The sequence below is a fragment of the Pangasianodon hypophthalmus genome, chromosome 2 (genome assembly GCF_027358585.1).
Source record: "Pangasianodon hypophthalmus isolate fPanHyp1 chromosome 2, fPanHyp1.pri, whole genome shotgun sequence".
NCBI lineage: Eukaryota > Metazoa > Chordata > Actinopteri > Siluriformes > Pangasiidae > Pangasianodon > Pangasianodon hypophthalmus.
This window is the reverse complement of record NC_069711.1, coordinates 33233732-33256578: the sequence shown is the minus strand read 5'-3', so window position 1 is coordinate 33256578 and position 22847 is coordinate 33233732. Positions and strand designations below refer to the sequence as shown.

At 37.9% G+C, this 22847-nt stretch overlaps 1 protein-coding gene across 1 annotated transcript in view; it reads left to right on the top strand.

Annotated features, from left to right (window-relative positions):
• The first annotated feature begins 12866 nt into the window (after positions 1 to 12866).
• Positions 12867 to 22847, top strand: part of LOC113538397 (sphingosine kinase 1) — a 32548-nt gene continuing 22567 nt past the window's right edge. The window contains exon 1 of the mRNA XM_026933433.3: positions 12867 to 13412. Coding sequence (XP_026789234.3) covers positions 12992 to 13412 — 421 coding nt within the window. The 5' untranslated portion in view covers positions 12867 to 12991. The remainder of the gene's footprint in view (positions 13413 to 22847) is intronic.

The window sequence follows — 22847 nt, the reverse complement described above, 5'->3', positions numbered from 1 at the left end:
TTAGACCTGGGTCAGTTTTCTGTATTGAATTACTACACAAAAGGGACTGTGATCACCTCAGCTTCATGTGGTTTCAAGCCTTTAGTCATTACAGTGGCTCATCAATTCCAAACCAACAGTTTTTCAGACTTTAAACCAGGACCTAGCACAGGTTTTGAGATTTTGTGGTGGGAAAATGGCTTCACGAGACTCTTGGACTGTGGCAAAAGTTAGTCTACCACCACACTGGAGGGACGTGAGAGAGTGGAGTATAGAAAAAAGACAGAGCTACGCAGTAAGACATGCCTGTTATCCTGCTTTTCTTCAGTTAATAGTTTCAACGTGTTAATATAACGCTTTATACTTGTATATAAATGTGTGTAGTGATATGAGCCCCAACCTGTAGATAAGTGTCTGCTGAGGAAAGTCTCATGTTTTCTTATCTTGTTTGTGGACGAATTGAATTCTTTTTCCATGTACTGTATTTATAAAGATCTTGAGTGAGATAGATTTTTATTACTTATTAGCTCATAAGTCCAGTCCAGATATTTAAAGCCGTGTATAATTTTGCAATGGTGATTAAAATAATATAATAATAATCAGTGCTTCAGCCATGAATGCAGTTGAATTTTTTCGGATGTGGCTCCTCGGTTTGGTGGTCATAAATATTTTAAGTTGAGGGTTGAACTGAGTTGCAGGGAGGTGAGTGTGCATAAGTTAGATTAGAGAAAACAGCATGTGTAATGACTCTCACAGGGGGGCTGAAGATCCGTTTCCCTCTAAATGATTTATGTGCTTGTGTGTCTGTTTCAGTTACCCGAGTTACCTTTGTCTCCTTTCTCGCTCGCTTTCTCTGTTTTTTTTCCCTCTTTTTAAAATTCTTTCTTTCTCTTTCTATTGCTGCAGATGTGGGTGTTAGACGTAGAGAGCCTCCTCAACTCCATGGCGAGACAGCTGGTGAGTCAAATCGCTAACAGTCCATCAAATATGAGATGTCGAACTAATGAGAGCTGATGTAGGCGTCTGGTTCTGGTTCACGTTTATTCCTCATTGGACTGATTGGATTATCACTTTTTTTTTTTTTTTATAATTTGCTCATTAGATATGATTAGCTTATATGATTTGCTCATTAGGTATGTATAATTTTCTATTACTGGCCAACACAGCAAATCACATACAGGGGAAAATCTCTAATCACTGTAAAAATCATTAGCATTAAATGGCAAGGATTTAAAAATAATTAGACTTTTGCTTGAGCAGTGGTCTAATAACTTTCAACATCAGCATTTCCCTTTCGATAAACCTTCTTATGGACTGTTCCAATCCTTTAAGTGATGTTTTTAAGATGAATTTTTAAGTTTTTAATCATGTTACTCTGTTTGTTAAGTAGCAAGCTAGCTAGTTAACAAGCTATGACTCTGTTCAAAGAAATATACTGTGTGATGTAATTTCATTCATTTTTCAGTTAGCTTACAAGCTGAAATGTCTGTATATAGCTCAAAGACAATATGAACTCCATTTTTTAAAATACAAACTAGCTCAGGCTATTTCTTTTGAACAATACAGCTGTAACTAGCTAGTGAGTTAACAAGCCAATATGAGTATATAATAATAATAATAATAAAAAAAGAAATAGACTGTGCAGTATTTCATCATTACTCTATTCTGATATCTACAGTAATTAGTAATAAGTAACCGGTCAGCTAACTAGCTAGATAGTACGCTGATAAAATGCACCCTGGAGGGCACAGATTACCCACAATGCACTAGTTAGCAAACTGATATTACTCTGTTTATGGTGTAAATAAAACAGCTTGTACAGATTACCACAGAAATCAGTTCAGATGAACAAATCTGTGATGTTTCCTAGGCATGTCTCTGAGGGGGAGTTGACAGGGATGTGTTAAACACAGTTTATAATGCAGGATTGGTTCTGTTTAATCGACTGTAATTGACTCTTCTGCAGCATGATTCACTGGAGAAATACCCCAGACAGGAGCAAGATGACACATTCACATCCTCACAGACCAAACGCAGGCCTTCTCACCTCTCAGCTTCGACACAGTGATCTGCCAAATTCTACAAGGCCAGACGTTTGCTGTAAACTCCGGCTGATCCACCGCAATACCACCAACTTTTACTCCTGATAAAATGGCTAAGAATGTTTTGTTAAAGTGAAGTGTTTAGTCTGTGATTGGTGTAGAGAGATAAATATGGCCACAGTGCAGCATTATATCTTGCATTGTTTTTCCGCTTTGTCTTGAAAATAAAGACTGATGGGTGGAACTGATGGTGGGTTCATATATTTTCGGAAGTCATTAGAAGTTAAAGATGACTGCTATATAATCTCTAAGTACTGGTTATGTCACGGCTAATGAAAGAAAACAACTGAGAGCAAAGTAACCATTTAGTGAAAGCAAGCTAGCAAGTGAAAGAAAACTAGCGAGTTAAAACTAGCAAGTGAAATTCAACTAGCAAATAAAATCTAAATAAAAGTAAAGGCTCACTAGCAAGTGAAAGTTAACAAGTAAATGAGTGCAACCTAGTCAGCAGAAAGCAAACTAACAAGTGAAAGAAACCTAGTGAGTAAAAACTAGCAAGTGAAAGCAAACTAGCACATGAAAGCTAACTAGTGAGTGAATGCTATCTAGCAAATAAAAGCCAATTAGCAAATGAACATTAGGGGTAAGTGATAGCAAACTAGTCAACAGAAAAACTAGCATGTGAAAGCAAACTGGCAGATGTAACTAATCTAACTAGTGAGTGACAAAAACTAGCGAAGGAGGGCAAATTAGCAAGTGACAACAAACTAGCAAATGAAAGCAAAGGAAAACTAACTAGCGAATGAAAGCCCAACAGATTATAAGCATACTAGCAAGTAAAAGTAAACTAGCAAATTTAACTAGCGAGTGAAAGCAAACTAGTGGGTGAATACAAACTAGCAAATGTTAGTAAACTAGCAAATGAATTCTATTTAGCTAATGTAAACTTTGAAGTGTAGTACATATAATTTATTACTTCAGAGAACTATAAAAATTAGCCATTATCTATTCTATTCTTACTGCTAATTCCAGGTTATCTATCCTCAAAAAACAAACACACACACATTTAAGGAAAAGATTAGTTTCCTTCATTACATTGTCTGTATTTGGACTATTTGAAATACTAGGCTGGAATTTTGGCTGATATCATGGTGTTTTAATGATTTCTAGCTGTTTAGAGATCTTTTTTTAAATCCACTTTATAAACAAAAGGAAAGTGAGACAGAAAGAGAGAGAGAGTTTGAGTTTTTGTGGACTTCCTCAGCAACTTCCCTGCTCTGGCTGTTTTCACTGCGCCGCCAATGAGGCGACGCCTGATTAAATCGAGAAATGATCCGACGTCTGCGTCCCTCTGTCCCCTGTTGTTGTTTACCATATTGCCATGTCAAGTGATTGAATTAGCTTGTTTATTCCATCTGGGACATGGACAGAGGAAAGAAAAGGTAGCTACATCACCAGTGATGAGAATCAATTAGCATGAAACATGCTCAGGTTAGACATAGGAACAATCCATGATGTATTAGACGCTGGCCTCCAGAGCACATCGTACTCTCAGATAGTGCTGTTAGGAGTAATATAACGAAAGCGCCCTTTACCTGATAGGCAGGAAACGCGGGATGTGCGCTCCTTCAATCAGGCAGATAAAGAGCTGAAATGTCTGGAGTGGTGGAGAGAGCTCAGATGCAGCGCTTCTCGGATGTCGCAATGAAAGCCTTGTTTTGGTGAGTAAAACAGAGGCCTGGTCATTAGCGACGCTGCCTTCCTCATCTACCCCGAGGCCCTGCAGAGCGCTCGGCTAATTTAATGACACAGAAAAGCAGGGCGGTAATGACACAGAGAAAGAACGAGACAGAAAGCATGTCATGCTAACAAATGTAGATGGATTGAGCCTACATGCATAAACTAAACATCCTCTTCATTAACATGGCTCTTGCAGGTTTATATGAATGCGCTCTTTATTGTTTCTATAGTAACAGCTTACACAGGGACCAGTGTTGCAGACACTCAGAATAAAGGGATTAAAATAACATGTGAGGAGACTTTTATTTAACATTTATGGAAGGAGTCTCCAGTGTCAGTGCTTTGTAAGAGTCAGAGGTAAAGCTGTAACTGCAAGTTTTCCTTCACGGGATAGAAGAGTTTGCGTTTTGAAGTTTCTCAGTAACATGACAAGCTGCGTTGGGTTTTCTCCCCCATCATATTGACTTCAAGAGAAAGGAAAAAGAGGTGAGAAAAGGAACTCATTTGTTTCACTGATGTTCCCCAAGACAAAAGTACATCTTTAGTTTAAAAAAAAAAAAAAAAAGGATTGTGCAACATGTTCTAAGAAAGTGTGACATTACCAGAAATAACGTTCCTACAATGTTCTGACAACTTTTGCTGTAATAATTACAGCATTATTGAAATGTTCCAGCAATGTTGAAAAAACGATAATGAACGTTACATTAAAAACACGTCAGAACACCAAGCAAACCAATCCGAAAATTCTCAGATCTGTAATGTTCAAAAAGTGTAGTAAAATTCAGTATGCATTAGAGTATCAGTGTTGTGCATTAGCTGGTAAAAGGGAATGAATTCAGACATGCCAACTGGCTCTCCACTTTCCTTATAAGGTCAGTGTTTCCTGTTCTCTGTTGCCATGGTGATTAATTAGTCTCACCTGTTGCTTGTTACCCCTCATTAGCTCTCTGTTTCCCAGTGAGTTGGCGAAGTATCGCATTCTTAAAAGTCTTGCGTTCTTCTTCTTCTTCTTATTATTATTATTATTATTATTATTATTATTACTGGAACACATGGCACTGCTGTCTATCATACACTATTCTCCATATTTCCTACTGTCTCTGTCTCTCTGTCCTCGTCTCTCGTTCTTTCTCCACCCCACACCCTGTGATTAGGTTGTGAATAATTCAGCTGTGGCTTTTCATCTGTGAAGACGTGAGCAGGTAATTAAGTGTCCGGTTATGTGTTGAAACCTGAAGTCTGATCTCAGGACCTGACAGAAACCATCCCTAGCTAATCAGACATTCAGCACAATGAGACAATGAGAGGAGAGAAGACGAGAGGAGAGATGATGAGAGATGACGAGAAGATGAGAGGAGAGACAAGGAGAGGAGAGAAGACAAGAGGAGAGACGACGAGAGAAGATGAGAGGAGAGACAATGAAAGGAGAGAAGACTAGAGGAGAGACGAGGAGAGATGACAAGAGGAGGGAAGACAAGAGGAGAGATGGTGAGAGAAGACAAGAGGAGAGACGAGGAGAGTAAAGACACCGAGAGGAGAGAAGATGAGAGGAGAGACAGTGAGAGAAGGTGAGAACAGAGAAGACAAGAGGAGAGAGTGAGAGGAGAGAAGATGTGAGGAGAGATGAGGAGAGATGAGGAGAGGAGAGGAGAGACAATGAGATAAGATGAGAAGAGAGAAGACAAGAGGAGAGTAGACGAGAGGAGAGACGATGAGAGAAGAAGAGAGGAGAGATAATGTGTAGTGAGATGATGAGAGGAGAGACGACAAAAGGAGAAAAGATGAGAAGAGAGAAGATGTGAGAAGAGGACAGGAGAGATAATGAGAGCAGAGGAGATGAGTAGCAAGAAGAGGAACCTGAGAACCCAAAGGTGGACGCTAATCAGCTCCTTTCTTTCTTTCTTTCTTTCATCTATTCTTTGTAAAATGTTCTTTCCTTCTTTCTCGAGCTGAAAGGCCTTCGTGTAAGTATGAAAGGGTTAAAATAATCTCTATTACATTTTAAAATCATCACAAGAGAAACAGATCAGTTACTGATCAGAATCCATTAGATTTCTGTTAAGAGGAAAAGCTGAATGTTGGGATTTCATTGAGATGATGTCGCATTTTTCCTGAACGACTCCAACATGCTGACATGCAGCTGGATTTATTATACAGATGTGAACCCTGATGTTTGTGCTGCGTTCTGATTGCAAGGTTCCTGATGACTCACTTAACGAGGCGCCTAATGAAACAGAATGAACAGATTTCTTTAGATTTCTCTGGGAACCTCTGTGAGATGATAAAGCTGTAATAATGAATTTTCATTGCTTTTTCAGGACAAAGTGTTCTGGCTTCATGCCTCAACCCACAGAAGCATCGGGTTCAAACCCAGACACTGCTTCAGATTTGTTTCAAATCAGCGGCTGCCATCTAGTGGAGGAGTAATGCAACTACACGCGGAGTAAATCTCTACATCTGATGTATCTGATCAATCTGTAAATATTCCCCTCAAACCCACATCCTCAGTGATCTCTCTCTCTCTCACACACACACACACACATACACACACACACGTGTTTAGGACACAGTGGAAGTTCCTGTCATCTATAAACATGGGCTGAACTTCATGGAGCTGAATGATCTGAGTGTAGGAAGCTTTAAACTCATACTTATTTAAAAGTACTTTCATTACTTGTTATCTACATTAGCCTCCTAGCTCGCTTTCTCTAGATGAATGATGACTCGCTCGCAAACGAATCGGCTCATTGAGTCGGTTCTTTAGATTCACATTGAGAGCCGAATTTCTTTCTTTCTTTCATCAATATTTCTTTTTCTTTCTTTCTTTCTTTAGTCTATTCTTTGTTAATCTTTCTTTCATCAATATTTCTTTTTCTTTCTTTCTTACTGTGTTTTTTAACACACACACACACATATATACATATGTGTGTGTATATATATATGTATATAATATATTCTTTTTTTTTTTTTTTTAAAGATAACATGACCACTTTAGATCCATGAAGAGAGTAGAAAGATGAGAGAACAGATTTGCTTAAGGGCATTCATGTTGAATTTATTTCATTAATTCATTAATTGTTTTGTTTAATTTTTGCTCATTTCCTCATTTATATTTCTCTCCAGTCTCGGGCTACATTGATCTGCTTTGTTGGAGAAGTTTATTGGAAGGAGAATATATAGAAGAACAGTTTCAGCCTTTATGGACCAATTTATTTTGAATTATTCAAGAATCCAAGAATCAGGCTCTGCTACTTCTCTCTCTCATACACACACACACACACACACACACAGAGCGAGAGAGTGAGAGAGAGAGAGAGAGATCAGCTTGGATAAGGAGCAGCAGCTCCCACTGCTGTATATCGTAATCAGACGTGAGCGAGGCTCGTGCTCAGACTCCTGACCACTAAGTGAACTCGAGCGACGCTGCCCAGTGTGTAATGTGCAACAGTGAATGTGGAGATGAGAGAAAAACACACACACACACTCCAGTGCAGGCACTGAGACACAATCACTGACTCACAGTGCTGATTTAAAGAGTTGCACGTTGTTTGTTTGTTTGTTTGTTCATTGTCATGATCCTCAAAATCACATTTCTTACTTTTATTTCTGCTCTGTTGAGGAATCTACATCCACAGGGATAATAGCAACCTTTATTACAGAATAGAAGAAAACAGGAGCATTAGGAAATAAAGCACTCTATGTCATGCTGTTATAGGAAAATAATCAACATTTGTGTGGTGTGATGAAGTGAAGTCACTGTTACCGCTGTACACTTGATTATTTTCCTATAACAGCATGTCCTGAAGTGTTTCATTCCTCTTACACCACAGCAATTTGCCAATGATTTTTTTTTTTAATTTATGAAAGAATGACATATCGTACTTTTTAACCGTTTATAGTTACATTTAATGTAGTAGAACATCTGTGAAACAAGTTCTCACAAGTCGCTCCATCACCAGCCTCTCCTTTTTCTCTCTCTCTTGAAGTTAATAAGACAAAAAATAATAAAGTGCAGCTTGTCACCTTACAGAGAAACCAAAAAATCCAAAGTTACAGCTTTACCTCTGACTGTTACAAAGCGTTGACACTGGAGACTCCTTCCATAAATGTTAAACAAACATCTCCTTACAGAAAACTTCACCACATCAACAACTGTTATTAATCCGTTTTGATTTTTGAGGAGCATCCCGCTGACCAAATCCCTGTGAATGAGCTGTTACTATGGAAACGATAATGCATTAATATAAACCTGTGCTTTGTCTTTTATATGTAGTTGTCATGACTGAGCTTTAACACAACATCCTGGGTCACTTTTTGTTTTTTCAGAGAAAATTATATCACATTCAGAAAGGGAACAAACCCCATGAAACCAAACACACTAAATATCTTCTCTTTTTTTGTCTTCTCTAACTCTGAACATTTCCAGAACACGTCACTGTACCTTTAAATTACAGGACAAACATAACACCCAGATGTGAAATGGAATCTGAAACTGATATTTAATATATCTGATATTTTGAAATAAAGACGTCCAGCACTGTCTCTGATTGTACTTCTGTCTGTAACAGGAAGTCTGTGGATATTTCAGGTCGATGAGAGGAGCGCTGTGGAATCTCAGCCACAGGAAATCACCAAAAATTGGAAACATCTCCATCACCGCCTTTGGTCACATCACAGGCATTCCTAAGAGCCTGGAAGTGGCGTTTCATCTGTAAAGAGCTGAAGGAGGAGTTTATATATACAGTCAGGTCCATAAGTATTTGGACAGTGACCATTTTTTTTATTTTGCCGCCACAATGGATTTGAAATGAAGCAATCAGGTTGTGATTGAAGTGTAGACTTTCAGATTTAATTCAAGGGGTTTAACAAAAGTTTTGCATTAACTGTTTAGGAATTACAGCCATTTTTTTTTTTTTTTTTTTTGCAGAGGCTCAAATTTTCACAGGTTCAAAAGTAATTGGACAAACGAACATAATCAGAAATATTAGGATTATTTTTAATACTCAGATCCAAATCCTTTGCAGTCAGTGAGTGTCTGAAGTCTGGAATCCATGGACATCACCAAATGCTGAGTTTCCTCCTCTGAGATGCTTTGCCAGGCCTTTATTGCAGCTGTTTGCTTGTTTGTGGGTCTTTCTGTCTTCAGTTTTGTGAAGGCAGTGAAAAAAAAAAGTGAAACGCATGCTCAATTTGGTTGAGGTCATCTGACATTTAATTTCTTTGCCTTAAGAAGCTCTTGAGTTGCTTTGTGGTACGTTTCAGGTCATTATCCATCTGTACTGTGAAGCACCGTCCTATTAGTTTTGCAGCATTTGACTGAACCTAAGCAGAAAGTATAGCTCTGTACACTTCAGAATTCTTCCTGCTACTTCAATCAGCAGTCTCATCATCAGTAAACACCAGTGACCCAGTTCCATTGGCAGCCATACATGCTCATGCCATAACACTGCCTCCACATGTTTGACAGATGATGTGGTATACTTTGGATCATGAGCCCTTCCTTTCCTTCTCCATTCTCTTCTCTTCCCATCATTCTGGTACAAGTTAATCTTGCAAGGGAACTGGTCAGGCTTTTTTTTTTTTTTTAGAGTTTTTCTAGCAAAGTCTAATCTGGCCTTTCTGTTCTTGAGTGTGACCTGTGGTTTGTATCTTGAGGTAAAATGGCTGTATTTACATTCATGAAGGTGTCTCTTGATTGTAGACTTTGACAATGATACGCGAACCTTCTCCAGAATGTTCCTGACTTGGCTAGAAGGAAAGAATTCTGCCATCGTCCCCTTTAGTTGTTTTCTGTGGTCTTCCAGGTCTTTTGGTGTTCCTGAGCTCGCCAGTGCATTCCTTCTTTTTAAGAATGTACCAAATTGTTGATTTGGCCCTCCTAAAGTTTCTGCTATCTCTCTGATAGGTCTGTTTTTTTTTTTTTCAGCCTAATGATGGCCTCCTTCACTTGCATCAACACCTCTTTAGACCACATAGTGAGAGTTCCCATGAACAGCTACCAAATGCAAATTCAAAACTTGGAATCAACTCCAAACCTTTTATCTCATTATTTTGTCATGAAATAAGGAGGAAACAGGCCACAGCTGGCCATGAAACTCCTTATCAGTCAATTGTCCAATTACTTTTGAGCCTGTGAAATTGGAGGGACTCTGTAAAAATGGTTGTAATTCTTAAATGGTTAATGCAATATTTTTGTCAAACCTCTTGAATTAAAGCTGAAAATCTACACTTCAATCACATTTTGATTGCTTTGTGGTGGTGTACAGAGGCAAAATTATAATAATTGTGTCATTGTTCAAATTCTTACTGACCTGACTGTATATATGATTGAGTTTTATATATATATATATATATATATATATATATATATATATACACATACACACACATCAGTCAGGAAACAGGACAGGGACAAAAACACTCAATTATAATCATTAAATCAATTCTTCAATTGTCTGTAAAGTCTCCACTCTTTAGAACACTTAACGAGAAAGAAAGAAAGAAAGAAAGAAAAAAAAGAACACTTTTCAGAACATTTCAGGGTTCTTTGCTTGTCCCATAAAGGTTCTAGTAGAACCCTGCAGCAGTGTTTTACTATCAGAGAGGGTTCCATGTAGAATCTTTGTAGTATATTAAGAACCCGTAATTATCTTACAGACCCTTAAAATACCCATTTTTTCCAAGACTGTAACATCTGCATCAGGTCTTTCCCGTCCCTGTAACCGGAATAAATAAAAATAACCCCAGCGCTCTCTCTGGTCAGGAAGAGGAACCAGGCTGAGGTCTGTGTTGTGTCTCAGACAGCGTCTTCTTCTACCACACGGCTGAGACGAGGATGGAGGATGAACACGCCACATTTAGAAAGCCGACACTTTTGAGTGATGCATTTAAAGACGTGGAAATCATCCATCCTGAACAGGAAGTGGCTACGATCATCTCGACGTAAGAATCTGTTAAAATAAGGCACTGGCTTTGGGGAAAAAAACAACCACTGCATGTACTCTAGTGTTTCTGGAAATTACTACATCAAAGTATTTTACATGTACATCCATCACCGGCCACTTTAATAGGAACACCGGTACCCCTGCTCGTCATGTATTTATCCAATCAGCCAATCATGTGGCAGCATTTTAAAGTTTATACAGAATGGCGTGAAAAACAAAAACATCCAGTGAGCGTTAGTACTGTGGAAACTACATGGTGATGAGAAAGATCAGAACTCAGACTGGTTCAAGCTGACAGGAAGTCTATGGTAACCAAATAACCACCCTTTACAAACTGTGGTGAGCAGAAAAGCATCTCAGAACCTTGAGATGGATGGAGCTACAACATCAGGTTCCTCTCCAGTCAGCCAAGAACAGGAACCTCAGGATCACAGAAAAAGATCAGATGAGGTTTATTTTCAAATTGGACTGAACTGATGATGCAGTGGTAAGATGAGTTTCAAAAAAATTCCATGATGTGCTGCAGGTTTCCACACAAATGTTACACAAATGTCAACCAAAGTCACAAAAAAATGCAAATAGCTGTTTTTTCATTGGCTGCTGTTGTGCTGAAGTTTCTGAAGTAAAGCAGCAAGAAACACACTCGTTATTTATTCCCCAAAATCTTAGCACTTCTTCCCTTCATCTATTTCATGTCCGCTTTAACACTTCAGACTGTTGCTGTGTGTCACGGTATCGTGTGTCTCTGATGGAGGCTGCTGGACCACCAGATGAACGAATGTACATGTGAAAATACTTAAACACGCATACTTAAATACTTGTGGTCATTTTCCAAAAAAAAAAAAAAAAAAAATCTGCACTAGAGTACATGCAGTGGTTGTTTTTTTCCCCAAAGCCAGTGCCTTATTTTAACAAATTCTTACGTCGAGATGATCGTAGCCACTTCCTGTTCAGGATGGATGATTTCCACGTCTTTAAATGCATCACTCTAACGTGTCGGCTTTCTACATGTGGCGTGTTCATCCTCCATCCTCGTCTCCTCGTCTCAGCCGTGTGGTAGAAGAAGACGCTGTCTGAGACACAACACAGACCTCAGCCTGGTTCCTCTTCCTGACCAGAGAGAGCGCTGGAGTTATCCGTGTTGGTGTCAGACTCATAAACTGATGGGTTCATTTGGGATTCGACTCGGAGCTGAAAACAGGGACAGTGAGCCTGAATCTTATATAACACATAAGAATAATCAGAGAAAGGCAGAAGAGTAAAAAAAAGTTTTAAAAAGAAAGAATTGAGCAAGAAAGAAAGAAAGAAAGAAACTAACAAACTAAGAAGAAGAAATAATGACAGAAAAGCAAAAAAGGAAAGTAAAAATCAAAGAAAGAATGAAAGATTGACAGCTAATTGACAAAAGAAAGAAAGAAAGAAAGAAATAGCAAACAAAGGGAGCAACAAAAAAGTGGGCGCCAAGAAAAGTGAAAAATAAGGGAGCAACAATGAACAAGAAATAATGACAGAAAAGCAAACAAAAGTTTTTTTTAAAGGGGGGGGGGGGCAAAGAAAAGTGAAAAATCATGATATATAAGTGAAAGAAAGAAAAAAAAGAAAGAAATGGCAAAGAAGAAGACAGTGAAGAAATAATGACAGAAAAGCAAAAAAGGAAAGTAAAAATCAAAGAAAGAATGAAAGACTGACAGCTAATTGACTAAAGAAAGAAGCAAACAAAGGGAGCAACAAAAAAGTGGGGTCCAAGAAAAGTGAAAAATAAGGATATAAAAGTGAAAGAAAGAAAGAAAGAAAGAAAGAAAGAAAGAAAAAGAAAACAAATAAAAAAGAAGAAGCAATAGTGACAGAAAACCAAAAAACAAACAAAAAAGCAAAGAAAGAATGAAAGATTGATAGCTGTTTGACTAAAGAAAGAATGAATGAATGAATGAATTAATTAATGACAAATAAACCAACAATGGGAGCACAAAAGGAAAGAAAATAATGACAAAGGCGAAATAAAAGGAACGAAAGATAATGAATGAATGAATGAATGAATGAATGAAGGAAGGAATATTGTAAGATGAATAGAATAGAATAGAGGGATTAATGATTGTAAAAGAAAATACTTTGCTCTGGACTCTGTAGAAAGTGGTCTCTGTAACTCGGCCACTAGGAGGCGCAGTTGTTCTCTCTGCACATTAAAGTGACCTGTAGGTTAAACTCTGCGCGCGCGCGCACACACACACACACACACACACACTCAGTCTAAGCGGAGCTGTGTGCGGGACGGCCGTGTCCTCCAGCATGGACAGCGAGACACTGGAGCCGGACCCTGCGGCGGCTGCGCTCCCGATGCGCGGTGAGTTCTCGGGAGATGCGCGGGTCCGCTACGCGCTGGTTCTGACGGAGAGCGAGCTCACGGTGCAGAACCTCGGCACCGGGAGGCGGAAATCAGGAGCGGTAACCGTGCTGGACCTACAGGACTGTATAGGCTGCCGCGCGTACGGAGCGGAGGATGGAGCGGAGAATGGAGCGGACACGAGCGCGGGCTTCGCGGTGTACTTCTACCCGGTGAAGCGCCGCTGGGCTGGGCTGAGTTCAGCGCCGGGCCGCCGCAGAGTGGAGCGCCGCTTCCGGGTGGCAGTGAGCCCGGACCCGCGGACAAACCTGGAGGAGGCGCAGAGATGGGCCAGAGCTATCCGGCAGGGCTCCTTCCGCCGGTCAGGTGCGCTCCAGATAAACCTCCTGAGGGCCATGTTAGTGCACTCCACAGAGCAGCAAGAATGAGATCTCATCATATACAGTATACTTAGTTTTCTGAGTTTTTAAAATATATGAAGTTATGAGGGTAAAAAAGAAAGAATGAAAGAAAGAAAGATTGACAAAAATGGACTAAAGAAAGAAAGAAAGAATTATAGAAAGAACTGCTGAGTGATTGGGAAAGACTGCATGAAAGAAAGAATGAAAGAAAGACTGACAAAAATGGACTAAAGAAAGAAAGAATTATAGAAAGAACTGTTGACAAAGAATGCATGGAATAAGTAAAGACTGAGACAGACTGCATGAAAGAAAGAAAGATTGACAAAGAATGGGTAAAAGAACAAAAAGAATCAAAGAAAATAAGCAAGAATTATAGACAGAAATATTGACGAAGGATGAATGAAAATAATTTAAAAGAAAAGATTGGCAAAGAACAGATGAAAGAAAGAAAGAAAGAAAGAAATGAACAAACAAACAAACAAGCAAAAAACAAAAAGAAAGATAGATGAAGGAATGGTTGGTGGGACAAAAATAAAGAGAACAAGAAGAAAGAAAGAAGGAAAGAGTGAGTGAATGAATGAATGAATGAATGAAAGAAAAAAGAAAGCTTGACAGAGACTGTATGGAAGACAGAAAGAAAGACAGACAGACAGAATCTGTTTCTCAATCTGTTTGTGGTTAACTCTACGATTCTGCAAATGCTTTTCCTCGAACAGAGATCATTTCAGTTCTTCTACGTGCCACTGTTTTTATATTGATGATGATTTTTTTTTCATTGCACCTGTAGCACAAACTCTATGCTCAGTCCAGACCTCATTCAGTTCACACACTTACAGTCTTATTTATATGTCAGGCTACACAGATGCGCATTGTTCCAGTAATTCAACACTGTAAGAGTAGATTTGTCACTGCAGGGGTGAACTCAACACCGCCGGTTTTTCCTCTGTGCACTGTTTAAGAAACACCGTTTTGTGTCCCGCAGTGAAAGCAGTTGAAACCTCCAGTCTACACGCAGGAGCATTAAAAAATCATGAATCGTGTAACAGAACCTGCGTCACTCTCTGCAATCTAATCTGACAGTAAAATCTGTTAGCTTAGTCACCATGGACTCAAATGCTGCGGTCCACAAACACCTGCGCCAAAAAACGAACACTGTAAAATGGGTAGAAGTAATGAGTAGAAGTAACCTGATGGAGAAACTCACAGGATGGCTATAAATGCGCTACTGGCTACAACGAGACGTAAACAAAACATGCTAATGGACCATTTTTGTTCGTCGTAGGGCTATCATTGGTGGATCTTCTTCGCATCTTCTGTCGTATCTCCAGTCTATCATGGAGAAAGCACATGATCACGCTGAAACAAGTGGCGCAACAGAAAACGTTCGTTCTGTCATTAGGAGATTGTGAGTTTAAATCCTGCCGTCTATGTCGATGGTGCACATTTATGGGCTCATGTATGCGGAAGAGGGCAGATAGCACTGTATATGTATGTGTAAGAGGGCAGATAGCACTGTATATGTATGTGTAAGAAGGCAGATAGCACTGTGTATGTATCTGTGAGCTTGTGTATGAGGAAGAGGGCAGATAGCACTGTCTGTGTATGAGGAAGAGGGCAGATAGCACTGTGTATGTATCTGTCGGCTCGTGTATGCAAAAGAGGGCAGATAGCATTGTGTATGTACCTGTGGGCTCATGTACGCGGAAGAGGGCAGATAGCACTGTGTATGTATGCGGAAGAGGGCAGATAGCACTGTGTATGTATGTGGAAGAGGGCAGATAGAGTGTGTTATGCTGCAGTTTGGAAAAAGATGCAGTTGGCTGGCTTCACGTGTCTTGTAGAAAGCACATGTTAGTAGAATTGGATGATATAATATTAACATCATGATTATGTCACAATACACTTTTCTGAGATATTGTGATATCTTTATTATAACAAGAAGGTTTCAGTTTTCTACTAAACTTTTAACATTTTACAGATTTCAAATAATTTGTTTTTTTAAAGGTTCATTTTTAAATGCCGCACTGCCGTTTTGCTGATAGTTTGTTAAGAAACCTATATATCATGATGCATATCGTATATCATAGAAGGATATTTTTAGCATATCACCCAATCCTGGAGGTGTTAGCCTTCACCATGCTAGCTGTCATATGTCGTACATAACGTGTTCTCCTCGTGTCTTGTGGGGTTCCTCTGGGTTCTCCAGTTTCCTCCCACCTCCCAAAACATGCATGGATTTGCTATGCTGAATTACCCACATGTGAATGTGTGTGTGTGTGTGTGTGTGTGCGCGCACACGTTGTATGGCATCCCATTCAGGGTGTGTTTCCATTTCAAGACCAGTGTTCCTTGAACATACCCCGGATTCACTGCGAGCCTTGCCAGGATAAGTTACTTACGATAAATGATCTAATAAGTTACTTATAATAAGAAGTACACAAAGTTTCCAGAGAAACAGGATGTTTTGGACAGAACTCCTTCATCAGCTGTGTAAGCTGGTAGCAAACTGTGTAGCTTACAGGAGTCTCCTCACAGAAACACATTTTTAAGCTATTTAAAACTAACTGAAATTATTGGATGACTGCTGGCTATCAGCCGAGCTCTACTTTTCATATCATATTGTAATTTTTGTAAAGAATGAGATTGCTGAAGCTTTTATCTCATATATATATATATATATATATATATATATATATATATATATATATATATATATATATATATATATATATGTGTGTGTGTATATATATATATATATATATATATATATATATATATATATATATATATATATATATATACACACCTTGTAGACTTTTGTTTACTGGTCACAGTGAAAGTGAACTCACCAGTACCAAGACATTATACACAATTCTTTCTTTCTTTCTTTCTTTCTTTCTTGAGAATAAACTAACTAACTCTGCCCACAAACCTTTCCATGATGCTTCACAAGTGACACAGTGCTGCTGGGTTTCAGTGCTGAGGTCACTGTGACACGTCGATGTGTGGCTTGTGGTTTGCTGCTCACGACGATTCTCAGTGCTTCAGCGGAAATGCACCAAAATGAACTATGCTAATTTCGGTCATGGATGGTGTTGCTGGAGGAGTGAGTTTCAGAAACACTTCAACACAAAATGTACACTTAGAACTCTGAACCGTAAAACATAAAATTGTACAAGGGATGAACACAGTATGTTAGCTAGCGAGCTCATTACAAGGCCTCAAAAATAGTTGCTAACATAAACGTAATCCAATCTTAATGTATGATGATCTGGCTAGATTCTGATTGGTCAGAATTTTTCGTAACTTTGACAGTAGTGCAATACGTTATCTCATAGCTTTCTATAGTAACAGGGCCTTGTACTTGTACGGATACTCCACATAAACAGATCGAATAAATTGCTGATATCGTGATGTTTTCTGTAAGGAGATGTTTATTTAACATTTATGGAAGGAGTCTCCAGTGTCAGGGTTTTGTACCATTAGCTGTAACATTAAGGTTGTTTTTTGTTTTTTGTTGTTTTTCCCGATCCAACCCTCAAACAAGAATTCCTGAACATGCATACCGAGCAGATGAGCTTAAGCAAGCTTTTAGTAGAAACATGCCACAGTTTAGTAGCGTTTCACTCCACACTGATGTGTAATCTATCCCCAGCTTGTAAGGCGGAACAGGAACATCTGAGCGCAGCAGTGGAAAAAAGAGCGGTGTGGTTTTATCTTCGGGTTAGAGTTTCCTGAATGAAATGCCGCAGTGTTGGAAAAGATAAAAAATACCGCGCAGTTTAGTGAGGATGAAAATATCTTGGCTCGTTTACATCCGTCTCTCTCTCCATGGGCACTTTGATACAGATCCAGCCTCGGCACCAGACTGCTCCAGACTCACACTGACTGCACAGCCTTCATCTGTGTTACAGCGTATCGCAGTGTTCAGCGTGTGCAGTGCTGATATCATGGACATGTCACTCATTCAGAGGACAGCAGAAGGACAAAACATTTCTATTTCAGGGAGGAGGTTTCTTATTTAGGACACATCCATAGGACGGACCTGTCTGAGAAAATATTCTGTAATTCTGCTGCAGACAGAACTGTTGCTTCACTAATGCACGTCTAATAAAAATCATCATCATCATCATCATCACCTTTCATACATTAAAATGCAGCTTTACAAAGAGAACAAGAACTTAGTGACTAAACAGAAAATAGAGAAAATAAAAATGTAATATAAATTCTAAAAATAAATAAATAAATAAAAAGTAGTTATAACAAATTGGGTACAGGGAATTGTAGCTCAGGAAGAAAATTAAATTAAATGTTTAATAGAATTTCATTTTTTATTTTCTGCACCATGTAATGTGAAAGTTTGAAAAACATGGCAGTCAGAGCCATCGGTATAATAATGCATGAGTTTTTATTATTAATAATAATAATAATAATAATAATAATAACATTTCATCCAGCTTTACAAAGAGAAAAAGAAATCCAATAAAAACAGCATTAGGGAATAAGCAGAAAATAGAGAAACTAACGATATAATAGAAATTCTAAAAAATAAACAATTCTAAAAATAAAATAATAGTTTAAAGTAAATAAATCTTAAAAATATAATATAATTGTCTCAGTTGGGTATTATAATTATTATAATAAGTTGGGTAAAGCAGGGAATTGTAGCACAGAAGAAAACAGTTTAAAATCTATAATATACATTTAATAGAAATAAAATGATTAAAAATGATAAATGTTTTTAAAGATTTTTCTCAAGTATCATGATGATCTCATAAACAATAATAACTATAGTAATATAAACATATAATAATGCCATGTGCTATGTATGGCACTACAGTATGATAACAGGAATATGTTTCGTGGACATTGCTCAACACTAAATGTAACTATAAATGGGTAATAAGTACAACTTGCTCTTTAATAAGTTAAAAAAATCGTAATTGTTGCCCAATTGCTGTGGTATAAGAGGAATAAAACACTTTAGGACATGCTGTTATAGGAAAGTAATCAATATCAGCGGATGTAACAGTAACTCCTCTTCATGAGTGTTTTATTTCTTCCGTATATTTCTGTACCACAATCTCACTAACAGCTGCGTTGTTTCTCAATGTCCAGCCTCGAGGTTCTAAACTGTGAAGCACACACTGTTTTTACAATAAACAAGTGAATCGTGTACATGAAAAACACATACAGTTTGTGTGGGGGTCGTTTTTGATGGATCTTCGTTTGTTTTTTTGCTTGTTATCCATAAAATCCACTGAGTCGTTGATGTGAGATCGCTTGAAAAAGAAAAAAAATGTAGAAATGTTATTCACGTAATCCATATTTGGACAAAGAAATGCTAGATTGTGTCTAGCTGTAAGGAATCAAACACTCAGTGTCATGCTACAATGGGAAAATAATCAACAATGGTGTGATGTGATGAAGCGGAGTTACTGTTACCAACCTGAAGTTGATCATTTTCTCATAAGAGCATGTCCTGAAGTGTTTTATTCCTCTTATACCACAGCAGTTTATCAGCGATGACAATCCTTTCATTATAGAAGAACTATAGGTTGTACTTTTTATCTATTACTAGTTACATTTAATGTTGTGGAACGATCACAAAACGAGATATCTCTTACGTTATTAGAGCTGTAAACAGTCACTTCCGTGAAACTCGTCTGTCCTGAAGATGCTGGAAAACCACTGATACTGGAGACTCCTTCCATAAATGTTACATTAATGTCTAATTACAGATAACAACACTTATTTTACACTGTAACCCCTCAGACGTGAACTCCCACTGACAGTGTATGGATTGTAAAGCTCTGTGATGAATTGATAACCACGGTTAACTTCTCTTTCATCTTTCTCATCATCAGTCAAAAGCTGAACTTTTTAAATGGATCACAGTGTCATTTTTATGCGTCGGCATGAGTTCAGACTGAAATCAGTGGCAACGGATGTGTTTGATGATGAATAACAGAAAGTTCCAGAGCGCAGTGTTACCGTAGCCAGTCATTTGATATGTTGTTCTTTTTCCGGGTAACTAATTTGCATAAAATTGAGAAATCCTCCGTTCAGATCCTCCGTCACTCGTTATTACTGATCATCTGTCGCTTTTTCTCTTGCTAGTGAATTACAGCTTCATCTCAACATCGACTCTAGGAAAAGTGTTGAAAAATCTTATATTGTATCTTATTCAAACTATGTGATGCTCGTAGAAATACTTCTTGTGCATCAGTGACTTTGCTGCTAAATACCCTAGCTATTTTACGTGTGCTTATCACGGTAAAACTTGATTCCTTTAAGGTAAAGTGTTTCCAGATGGTGGAGACTCACAGCTTCAAGCAGAGCTGAGAAACTTTTTGAAGTTTGATGGCTCTTTGTATATGTGTGTGTGTATGTGTGTGTGTGTGTGTGTGTGTGGGCAAATTCCTGTGTATATGAGAATGCTAATCCAGTTGAATGAAACAAATGAATCTAGTGACTCACTCACATTAACTGAAGAACATGATATTCCACATACTTAGTAGTTTGTGGAGCTTGGTATTCAGTGTGTGTGTGTGTGTGTGTGTGTGTGTGTGTGTGTGGTGCATTCCTGTGTATATTAGTTCACCTGGAATGAATCTGTGATTTCGGTAAATCGTTTGAAACCCTGCGTGGTGTTTTTGTATAAAATCAGAAGGTCTCACTGTGATGCGAGTGCATTATGGGTTATGGTGTGTGTGTGTGTGTGTGTGTGTGTGTGTGTGTCTGTCGTTGTGCAGACCACAGGCAAATGTGGCTAAAACTCTCAATTTAACAGCCACTTTTGGGCGCGTAATCTGCCAAAAAAATGTCTTGTGTTTTGCCCGTGTTGCCATGAGAACATGAGTCACCTCCTGAATTTCTGATTGGCTGTCTGCTCACAACTAGCCAATCATAGCGCAAGAAGTGGAATTAGTCAAAAATACAGATGGGTATCTATCTACCTATCTGCTTGTGTTTGCAGTTGTACTAATCTGCAAGCATGCTATGATTTTAGTATGCAAATGCATTACTATACAAGTATGCTAGTAATCTAGTGTGCAAGCATGCTAGTGTGCAAGTATGTGAGGCATGATGGTAATCTAGTGTGAAAGTATTTAAGTATGCTAGTAATGTGTGCAAGTATGCTACTGTGTAAGTATGCAAGTATGCTACTAATCTAGTGTGCAAGCATGCTAATGTGCAAGTATGTGAGGCATGATGGAAATCTAGTGTGAAAGTATTTAAGTATGCTAGTAATCTAGTGTGCAAGTATGACAGTAATCTAGCGTGCAAGTGTGCTAGTAATCTAGTGTGCAAGTATGACAGTAATCTAGCATGCAAGTATGCTAGTGTGTAAGTAAGTGAGGCATGATGGTAATCTAGTGTGAAAGTATTTAAGTATGCTAGTAATCTAGTGTGCAAGTATGCTAGTGTGTAAGTATGCAAGTATGCTAGTAATCTAGTGTGCAAGTATGCTAGTGTGTAAGTATGCAAGTATGGTAGTGTGTAAGTATGCAAGTATGCTAGTAATCTAGTGTGCAAGTATGCTAGTGTGTAAGTATGCAAGTATGCTAGTGTGTAAGTATGCAAGTATGCTAGTAATCTAGTGTGCAAGTATGCTAGTGTGTAAGTATGCAAGTATGCTAGTGTGTAAGTATGCAAGTATGCTAGTAATCTAGTGTGCAAGTATGCTAGTGTGTAAGTATGCAAGTCTGCTAGTGTGTAAGTATGCAAGTATGCTAGTAATCTAGTGTGCAAGTATGCTTGTATGCAAGTGTTCTAGTATGTTATTTTTCGAGTATTCTAGTATCCAGGTGATCTTGTAGCAGGTATAATTAAAATAAATAAAACATAAACAATTAAATAAATTGCTACCTTAATTAAGCTAACCAAAACCATATTAAAATATATTATAAACATGAAAGTAAAGTATTTTAAAGTATTTTAAAATGCAAACAAGCAAATGATTATGATATAATTGTTAAAAAACCAAGTCATATTTCAAAATTCCAAATGCATTTTTTTTAATATTTCATATAAAAATTTAAAATATACAGTATACTGTATAAATTTATAAATTTACTGCTGCAACCTCAGCAGTGTTTTATAAGACCTCAGTACATTACAGCCTGACACCACACACACACACCCACACACACACACCCACACACACACACACAGAGTGTAAACGTCTGCTCTGATGAAGGAAGTGTTTTTACATCATTACTCATAGTGAAATTGTTTTAAAGATGTTATCATCATTTTCAGGAATAATGTTAAAAAAGAATATTTTTTAATGTGACTGGATGGCATGTGAGTTTGCATGTTTGTGTGTGTGTGTTTGTGTGTGTGTGTGTGTGTGTGTGTTTGTGTGTGTGTGTTTTATATCCTTAAGCTGTTACATTCTTTCTGATCTTGTATAATGATTTAACTCCAGTTCTGAGTAAGTTGAGCTTCTGAGTTGAAGCTGAGCGCTGAACAGCGAGAGGAACCAGTTTAACAGGTCTCTCTCTCTCACACATTCACACATACACACACACACACACACACACACACACACACATACACACACACACAGTGTATGGTTTCAGTATAAACTGATCATTAAGACCAAGACCTGAACTGATTTTATTTCATCTGTTATTTAAAATTAATACTATTTCTGATCATTTATATTTTTCAAATAAGATTCCACCATTACATTTTAAAGTAAGTGCAAAAATGTGATCAATATCAAGGTGAAGCACAAAATAAAATGAAAAACTAAGCACTGAATCAAGTTGAAAATTGATTCGATTGGTTTAGTTTAGTACAGAGATTCCTTAAACTGCCAACAAAAAAAAACTCTCAAGGAGTAGATTCGGTTTTAAATCATGTACTTTGAACAATAATAATAATAATAATAATAATAATAATAATGAAATGGGATTTAGTATAATCCCATGCTGTGATAAATTATGAAACTGCAATACCAGCACATGCTTAATGTTGTAATATTGTTCCCTTAAGCTGTCTTTGTATAGTTAAGTGTTTTTCGCTTCCTGAATAGGAACCCATAACTATCTATGGTCATAGATTTACATTTAAGTGTATCATCTTTGTGTGAAAAAGGTAACTGTTTTGTGATTATTTTTTTTTTCACATAAATATCATTTTTTTCAAATCTCATCGTCATTTCGTGATCTACATGGAATTTCATGTTTTGTAACAGAAACTGCTTCTGGTAAAATGTCCAGTGTTGCATTAATTCCTAGAACAGTGTTACTCAGAAACACGCACACACACACTCTCACACACACACACACTTCCCAGTATTAATGGTTGTTAATTAATGCTATTTTAGATTAATCTTAACCTTAACTTCAGTAACCAGCAGGAAGTGTTTTAGCTTTTCACATAAAAC